The sequence below is a fragment of the Cyprinodon variegatus genome, unplaced genomic scaffold (genome assembly GCF_000732505.1).
Source record: "Cyprinodon variegatus isolate N-32 unplaced genomic scaffold, C_variegatus-1.0 Scaffold15, whole genome shotgun sequence".
Lineage (NCBI taxonomy): Eukaryota > Metazoa > Chordata > Actinopteri > Cyprinodontiformes > Cyprinodontidae > Cyprinodon > Cyprinodon variegatus.
The window spans coordinates 1,820,225-1,829,671 of record NW_015150468.1 but is presented as its reverse complement, the minus strand read 5'-3'; the positions used below and the strand labels follow the sequence as shown (position 1 = coordinate 1,829,671).

Here is a 9,447-nt window from a genome sequence, read left to right as displayed (position 1 = left end):
TGATTATCAGATAGTAAATGCAGTGACAGTTATAGGTTTTTTTTCCAATATCTAACATGGAATAATAAAAGTATTAGAGCAGCTAATTGAACATTTAAAATTTGCTAAAATCTGCCATGGAAATTAAACCAAAAAAGCCACAGGAAGGTAAAGCAATGTCTCTAAACTGACATAATATGTAGGCTACATTGATGATACACTTCTTGTGCAAAGTAGCTATATTGTGTCTTTGGTTTGATGCTTCAGTTTTTACATCCGTGTACCTCTAGTCACCCTCAGTGGCTGGCTGACAAGGGATTGAAATCACAATCTACCTGAATTAATGTAATTTATTTTCTATATTTCATCATGAAGAATCTTTTTCTTTTTTTCCTGGCATTATTGGGGAGGAATTCCTTTGGAGTTTTCTTTAGTTTTTTTCTTCTTTGTTATTTATTTATTCATTTTACTCTATTTTTTTTTTCTCTCTCATTGGTAATTCTGTGATCACTTTAATCTAATGTCTTCACTAATACTCACCTTTAAATACTATATCAGTTTTGTACTCCTTTTTTTATTGAAAAATTAAGAAAACCAATAAAAGAGATTTTGAATCAAAGCAATTTTCATGGGGATATGCAACATAAATATAACAACAACAACCCATCTACATCAAACCTTTTAAACGATGTTTACAACAAGAAAGTGTGTTTTGAATCAATAAAAACGTATGTTTCTCTACATTTCTTTAAAATATATGTTCTCTATTTCATTAGTAGCCTACCGGTAATTTCAACCCTGGTTTCTATCGAAAGTGCGCATACGAACTGCGCGCCACATTTGTGTCGAATCTAACGTTGCGGAAGTAAAATTACGTCCATTTACGTCAGTCTTTGTAAAGCTATCATGGCAGCAGCTACCAAGGGCTCCAAGGAACAAAAATACGATAGACAGCTTCGGTGAGTTTTAAAAGATTCTTGCTAATTTACTAAGAAACTGGATTTGTTTTGTCAGTCAATATATTTAATATTTATTATCTTACTAGAGCAGGTCGATAGAGAATTTGAAGTTCCGTGTTAGCATTAGCTTGTTTAATTTACCTCAGCATCGTTGATTTTGAGATTTATCTAAATATGTTTTGGTCATGATTTCGGTCTTAATGAAGTAAAACAGCCTTTCTGCCACCAACTGTCTCCTATTTTTAATCTGCATGTACTGATTCAATGGTAGAAAATACGTATGATTACAAGACGAGGTGTTATCACTGTTGTTTTTGCAAGGTGCAGCGACTGGACGTGATTGTTTTTAGTAAAATATGCCATTTTCTTGTGTTTTTCACCCTCAGTCTGTGGGGTGACCATGGACAAGAGACTCTGGAGAATGCACATGTATGTCTCATTAATGCCACGGCCACTGGAACAGAGATTCTGAAGAATCTGGTTCTTCCAGGTAACTAGGTAATTCACTGATGAGAGATGCTGCTGAAGGATGATCAGTTTTCTAATTGGCTGAACTTCTATGTTTAACAGGGATTGGAGCATTCACCATAGTAGATGGACACACAGTTGCTGGGGAGGATGTAGGAAATAAGTACGAGTTTGTTTGTTATATATGATCTATGTTTGAAATTAGTAATGTCAGATTTGTTTCAAAAACTAACCTGTTTGTCTTGCAGCTTTTTCCTCAGCAGCGACAGCATTGGAAAGGTTGGCATACCTAAAACTGTTCTTGTCACTTATTTAATTTTATTCCTTGTCCTCATAACTCTCCATTCATGCATTAATATTCATAAGTTCATCATCTTATGAATAATGGAAACAAATATTTTAAGTTGAGACTTACTTTTCTGTTGCAGAATAGAGCACAGGCTGCCACAGAGCTTCTACAAGAATTGAACAGCGACGTGTCTGGAAACTTTGTCGAGGAGGTTTGACTTTTATGTTGAACATTTTCATAAATTCAACAGAGAAAAATTTTAATGCTCAACTTCATTTATAATGATTGCTCCACTGCAGAGATGTGCTACAGTAGAGGAGGTTTCTATATGTTGAAAGATCAGGATTTTAAAAAAAATAAAAAATGATGCTATGCATACCATAAAACACTTTAATCTGGGACATCAATCTGTTGGTGCCTGACCTCTCGGTTCTATTTTTAATCCCTGCAGAGTCCTGACAAGCTTCTGGACAATGATCCAGAGTTTTTCCACAGATTTACAATAGTCATTGGTGTCCAGTTACCGGAAAGGTACAATATATTATTCATATTAGTAGTTTTGCAGAAAAGGTTGAGGGACTTTGTTTTCTTCCTGTCTTTTAGCTCAAATTTGTTTTTGTCTCCCTCTTGCCCATCAACAGCACGTGTTTGAGGCTCGGCTCTGTTCTGTGGACTGCCTCAGTACCTTTTCTAGTTTGTAAAACGTATGGCCTGTTAGGCTACATGAGGCTAGTGGTGCAGGAACACACAGGTGACTAACCTTCTATGCTGCCTCTTTATCTAAGAACTGTCTATTATTTCACATTAACAGTTGTCAAAAGAAAATCTTTTGGTTACTGATACATTAAACTCTCTATATAATTATATGTGTACATAAAATATGTTTAGTTTTTTTCCTCTTTTTAAGTGTTGCCTCTGTTTTTAGTCATTGAATCTCATCCAGACAATGCATTGGAGGATCTCCGATTAGATCAACCTTTTGATGAGTTTAAGAACCACATTAACTCTTATGACCTCACAAGCATGGAAAAGAAGGTGTGTATATCACAAAATACATTTTTTAATAATTCTTTATTTTAGCTAACTAATTAGTACCCATCTTCTCTTAGGATCACAGTCACACTCCATGGATTATCATTGTTGCTAAATACCTGGAAAGGTGGCTCAGTGAGGTAGTCAACTTCTTTTTCTGATATCATTCCCCTGGATTAGCTGTCTTTTTGGTGGGTAATCTTATAAATTGTGCTGTTTTTGTTGATATTGCAGCATGATGGTCAGCCACCCAAAAATTACAAGGAGAAGGAGACCTTCAGACAAATGATTCGGGAAGGTATCTGTGGACCTCTGGATTGTTGCAGCTTATGTATCCCCTGACTGAGATTTAAACATGGTTAGTTTCCATTTTAGGGATGATAAAGAATGACGACGGTGTTCCAGAGGATGAAGAAAACTTTGACGAAGCTATTAAGAATGTCAACACTGCATTAAATCAAACCAAGGTGTCCGATCCCAAAGTCTTCTTTCTATATTTTGAGCTGTGATTATTTTGGGGTTCAAATCTATAAGCTGGTCTTCTTTTTATTGATTTGTTTTTACAGATTCCAAGTGCTGTTGAAGACCTCTTCAATAGTGAACAGTGTAGCAACATCACAGTACAGGTTTTGTTTTTAGTTCTAAAGCATATATTTATTTTTTTATTTATTTTTTATTTTTAGATTGGAAATGTCATGAGTGTAATTTTTTTTTTCCTGTTTTATATTTTTCAGAGTTCATCTTTCTGGATGATGCTGCGAGCTGTGAAAGAGTTTGTATACAATGAAGGCAATGGAAGCCTTCCTGTGCGAGGAACAATCCCAGACATGATAGCTGACTCTCAGAAGTTTATCAATCTCCAAAATGTGTATGTGACGAAATATTTGGGCTCTGCATATCTACAACTCAATAACGCTTTGTCTTTTCTTTTTTTTTTCTTTTTTTTTTGGCTTAACTGTTGCCTGTTTTGTTTTTGTTTTATTTACTTCAGTTACCGGGAAAAGTCCCTGCAGGATGCAGCAGCTGTTTCCAAGCATGTTGAACGGCTTCTACAGTCTGTTGGAAAGGTATTCAGTCAGTAACCTGCTCATTCAGGACTGAGCAGGATAATTATTTTTAACTTAAAGGATTAAAACAAGTGTGCGAGCTTTAGTGTGTCTTTAAAAGAGGCTGAAATGTCATGTATGAACATGTTTCCTGCAGGTTCTAAACCATATCAACAAAATGTATTTCTGTATCAAATGGCTACATTTACTAATCCAATATCTTCTTCAAAACATTTAAGGGAATATTATCTTTATATTTAATTTTTCTTCTTTTAAACAGCCGGTAGAGAGCATTTCTGAGAAGGACATCAAGCTGTTTTGTAAGTACCCTGTTCTCTATTTAACTTATTTGCTTTAATGCTGCTTTAATTTGATTGTAATGCTCATCTTACATATTTGTCATTGGTAAAACTAGCATACGTAGTTTATGTGCTCTGACCTAAAGATTGGTCGATATGTGCATGTAGTTGCCGATTTATTTTTGCATTCAGTTAGTATTATATTGGATCATGTAAAGCAAAAGCCATCAACTGGTTATACATTGCTAATAATTGGTTTGATTTCTTAGCATTCTTTTATTCTTATATTTTGGTTTAACTCTTGTAACCATTGTGTAACTTTCACCATATAAACGGAGGTAGCAGAAGCAAATATCTGGAATTGGTTACAGATTTCAAAATAATCAGCATCAGCCTTAACAAGAACTGTATCAGTTGATCTCATCTCTGACCATACATTGATAATCTGTATATGTAACTGGAGGCTTTTGTATTGGTGCGTAGGTAAAAATGCTGCCTTCTTGCGTGTCGTTCGTTGTCGTTCTTTGGCTGAAGAATATCATGTGGATTCAATAAATAAAGATGAAATAAGTAAGTCTGGGACAAATTTATGATTTTATGCAAGGCATCTTTATTTTCTTTGTTTTTTTGTTTTTTTGTTTTTTATTTACTGGTGTCATGAAAGTCCAGCACAGTTCAATTATTATTGTAATGTCGCAGCGTCTTGCATGGAGAGTCCAGACAGTGAGATGGTCTTCTACCTCATGATCCGTGCTGTGGATCGCTTCTATCAGCTGCACTCACGCTACCCAGGTACCACCATTTTTTACTTCCTCTCTTCTTTTTTTATGATTAGACCTACCTTTTCTTAAGTATGTTGACTGTGTTATTTATTAGATTATATAGAAAGAAAATAATTATTTTTAATCACAGGACAGATCGTCTATTTCAGTTTGTTGCCCATTATTTGCCTTTTTTCTTTTTTTTTTTATCTGAAAGGAGTGTATAACTACCAGGTGGAGGAGGACATCAGCAAGCTAAAGCTGTGTGTGAACAGCCTGCTGCAAGAGTATAGCCTCAATGTCAACATCAAAGATGACTACATCCATGAGTTGTAAGTGCTAATCACTGCTTCTCTGGCCGCTCAAAGTGACTAACAGAGCTGACAATAACCAGTAATCATTTTATTCCTGCAGTTGTCGTTACGGTGCAGCAGAGCCACACACAGTGTCTGCATTCTTAGGAGGTAAACTCATCATTGAAGCCCTCACACATCATCCCCCTAAAATAAAAGCATTGAAAATTCCCCTAACTTTTTATGTCAACATGTTTGTAGGATCTGCTGCTCAAGAGGCAATCAAGATCATCAGCCACCAGTTTGTGCCCTTCAACAACACTTTCATTTATAATGCCATGTCACAGACCTCTGCAACGTTTCAGCTGTGAACGCAGCCTGTACCAGCCCTGAGCGGCAACCAATCTAAAGGATTAGCTTATAGGAAAAATTGTATTTCAGTCCTTCTTACAGAGAAGAACATCAGAAAGACGGCAGCCGATAAGGATTTCCCTAAGACCCCCAGATCTCCATTTTTCTGTTGTAAAGAGATCCCTAAACAACCCTCAAAGTGACACTTTAGCTTTTTCACCTTTAATACTTTGTAGTTATTACAGCACTGTGTATGCCTCTGATTCAGCTGTTTGTCATTGTGTTTTGATCTGCAACTGTAAAAACATATTTGGCTGTAAAGGTTTCCAACATTTACTTTCCTGTGTTTGTCCTCAATCCATCGTCAGCCTCAACTTATCTGGATCTTTAATGCAAGAAAAGTGATGTAAAAACTGTAAAAGTAACCCTAACCCATTATATTTATGAAGGGTTTTAAAATGATTTATCATCATAGAGTTGAGCGCTACTGAATCAATTTGTTGGTGAGCTCTACATGATTTAGATTGTTTTTCATGCTTACTTAAAGGAATGAAAACAAGAACACCAGAAAATGTGTAGCTGAATAAAATGTATAGATGACAAGAGAAAGTAAAACTTTAATCTAAAATCCCATCGAGTTTCCTTTAAACAAAAAAATGTAAGTATAACTAAGAGCTGCAACAGAAAAAAAAACATCCTAAAAAAAAAGTGTATCGACAGTTTAGGAGGTATTTAAATACAATCTATTAGAGGTCATGAGATGGGAGTTGTTCTTTCTATTGACACTAGAGGGTGCTCTTTTACTACTTTGGGTTTTAAGGACGCATTTCGAATTTAAACATTTATGACCTGAAACCATCACACTCTGATATAATCAAGAAAAAAAAAAAGAAAACTTCTCCAAGCAATCACCTAACTAAAATTTTGTTGGGTTTTTTGTTTTGTTTTGAGATATACACACATATATATCAAATTGAGATGAAGAGGATGGTTGTCTCCCATTGAGATAAATAATTTATTTAAATGTTCAGTAATGTGTAGCTTTAGAGCATAAAAACCAAAAAAAATTCAAATATAAATATGGCCTCTGATGACCTCATGTTCCCCTCAAATGCCTGTTGGAGACTTTTTAATACCCACAGCCGCTGTACTGTCTGACTGCAGGGGATCAAGCTGGAGGCCAGAATGTACTCTGGCAATTTCCTAAATCTAAGATTTGTCCTCTACCCCCCTATAAGATAATCATGTCGTTATCCATCTATCTGCTTTCTCTGGGGATTACCAAGGAGCAGTGCCAGGATCATCGGCCCAAAACTGAATCTCAAACTTTGGATGCTTTTAAATTTTTCATCTAAAATATGGAATAGTAACAAATAAATATTTGTTCTGGTTTAAGAGATTCAGACATATTTAAAGAACAGGAAAGGACCTGGTGAATATTTAAATTTTCCTTTTTTGCTGTTGTTGAAAGGGCTAAGATCTATAATAACAGTATAAAGTTTAATTCCTCTGTGCAGACCTTCCAGCTTCATTTAGCAGTGGCCTTTGTTTTTTGCTTGTTTGCGTGCTTTCTTGTGACCCAACACCCACACAGATGGTTGTTGATAAGAGATAACACAGAAAGAAACAGCCCAAAGGAGACTTTTTTTTTTTTTTTCTCCAAATGCAATATATCTACTGTTCTTCTTTTTGGTCATAATTTAGAGGTGTTCATTGAAAACATGACCAGTCATTATATAAAAGAAAATTATGTCTTCCCATCATATGAGAGAAATTAGTACAAACTTTTGATTCTATTTTTTTGTGCCTTACCATTATGAAAAAGTGACCAACCATTTAGAAATAAATAAGGAATAAAATTCTAAAGTAATTTTCTCTATATCTATCCCTGAACTTTATAAAGGTCACTTAAAAAGATACAAAATAAAACAATTGACCCTTCCACTATTTCCACTATTATGATTTAACACACTTAGCTCATCAACCCTAATCAATCCACTAAAAGTACACATTACAGTTACAGAGATGTGGGACTGATATCTGATCATTATTTTCTATATATCTTAATATTTGCACTATATTTACATTTTTAAAAATACTTTAATTTGATTAAACAAAGTTTGTTTTACTGTATCCTGCAAACATGTTTTAATCTTTATGGCATGAAGATTGGCTGTGTAATAAGCTGTTTTCTAAACACTAAGCATTTATTTATTATTTTTCAGTGAGCAGGTTAATAGTTTCGTAGCATTTGCCTGAGCTTTTACATAGCTGATCCCCTCCCCCCACATATACTGAGTATGCTATGTATCTTTGTGATGGCTGCAGAAGGGGTCTGCACCTGTATAACTGAAAATCTTAAAGGATAATATGGCTCCAACAAATATGGTGACTGATGCTGTTTTTGGAGAAGTAAAGTAAACACAAGCAGAGTCCTACGTTAGGATGTTAGCAGTAGATCCTTTGGGCCCTGTGGATTGGGCCTCCTTCCCACAAAGGTCCTGAGATCCACTATATATTTAGAGAACTGGTTTTCTTCTTGCCCTTTTCCCAAGCTGCTTTTCTTGTTTCTGCTACTAAAGTGGATCTGAAACTATAAGAATAATTGATATTTTTACTTTCAAAGCATAATCATGGTATTCTATTTTATAATGGAGAGCTTCAGCCATTGGCTACATTTGGATCACTTCTGTTTTTTGTAGTTTTTTTTTTTTTTTAGGGGGAGGCTGTAGACCCGATTTTGATTCACATCATTTATGTGCGTCTCTGTCTCACAATGATGTCTAGAAAGGCTAAGGCTGTCTGGATTAAGCACAGCAGTCCCGAGTTCCTTTCCTACCCAGGATAGTGTTTCTACTGTACTGTTGACCTTCAGAAAAGGCGAATAAAAGAGGAACAAGGAGCTACAATTTCCTCAATTTGGAATCAGAGATTTGTAAAAGACCAGAATGAAAAAAGGTTGAACTTACATTTCCCCTCAAAAATACTGCCATATTGGATTAGTAATTGTTTAGTATAAAGTACAAATCAGAAATGTTTAGTGGAGCCACATTTGGAAATGAGTTTCCAGCAGATGAGCGGTTTACCTCTCTAGATTGTTTTATTTTTTACTACTGTATTGTAATGGCATGCAACACCACAAAGTGTACTACCTTTCTGAGGGCAACTTTTAAAATAGTTTATTGTCTTAAAATCACTCAAAATTATGTTCCAGTTGATTCTTATCTGTTTCGAAAAGAAAAAAAGCAAATACTCTTATTTTGGTACATTTCCCTTTTCCATTATGTTTAGATTTTTCCATTAAAGTGAAGAATTTCAATGTGTTTTCAAAAGCAATCATGTTTACTGTAATTACAATACTAGCCCACATAAAGGTGACAAATATTTTTTTCATAATCAAGCAGTCCATCTTAAAACAATACAAAGATGTGAAGAAGTTAAAAATTGTACATTTATAAAAACCTTAATGTTAGCTCTTATAGGGCATGTGATGCTTTATCTTTGACTGCAGCAATTGCCCAAGAATAGATGTGTTCATGGGCAGCTGGTAGGAGAAGAAGGCTATTTATGGTAAAATCAATCAGTAAATCAAATGTAATGCCCCCGCACAAGAACCACAATTTCAATGTGACTCTTGCTGGAAGCTCCTAGCAATAAAAAGAGAGAAACTGGGGGAGGTGCCTGGATGAGTTGGCATAGGTAAATGGAAGAAAGTGTGCAGCAGAAGTGGCAGATTGATGGCCATTTTCTCCAAGGACGATGTTATATGTCTTCTTGTCCCACCCTGTCTCTGCAAAGAGGATTGTATTTTACATTACAGAGTAAGAGGCCAGAATGACTGAAGGGGAGAGAAAGCGAGAGATTTCCTCAGAACTATTTACTTGGCCAGGATCCAAAGAGGCCCTGTTTGAATTAAAACCAGGCTGGATTAAAACAGAATAAAGCAGAGTATTCCTTATGTTTTTACAGG

At 35.4% G+C, this 9,447-nt stretch overlaps 1 protein-coding gene across 1 annotated transcript; it reads left to right on the top strand.

Moving 5' to 3' along the window:
• Positions 1-843: 843 nt before the first annotated feature.
• nae1 (NEDD8 activating enzyme E1 subunit 1) lies at positions 844-6,413 on the top strand. The gene is made up of 20 exons (XM_015384005.1): positions 844-938; positions 1,325-1,428; positions 1,509-1,569; positions 1,655-1,685; positions 1,835-1,906; positions 2,147-2,226; positions 2,337-2,446; positions 2,621-2,730; positions 2,805-2,867; positions 2,962-3,025; positions 3,103-3,194; positions 3,294-3,353; positions 3,462-3,595; positions 3,719-3,794; positions 4,054-4,093; positions 4,556-4,642; positions 4,772-4,864; positions 5,051-5,165; positions 5,248-5,297; positions 5,388-6,413. Exons 1-20 carry the CDS (start codon positions 886-888, stop codon positions 5,495-5,497), a joined length of 1,605 nt encoding a protein of 534 aa, XP_015239491.1. The 5' UTR covers positions 844-885; the 3' UTR covers positions 5,498-6,413.
• Positions 6,414-9,447: the final 3,034 nt, after the last annotated feature.

Coding starts and splice junctions, on each gene's coding strand:
- nae1 (XM_015384005.1), top strand. CDS start 886: ATGGCAGCAGCTACCAAGGGCTCCAAGGAACAAAAATACGATAGACAG. Junction 2,731..2,804: donor TCACAAGCATGGAAAAGAAG/GTGTGTATATCA, acceptor ATCTTCTCTTAG/GATCACAGTCACACTCCATG. Junction 5,166..5,247: donor GATGACTACATCCATGAGTT/GTAAGTGCTAAT, acceptor TTATTCCTGCAG/TTGTCGTTACGGTGCAGCAG.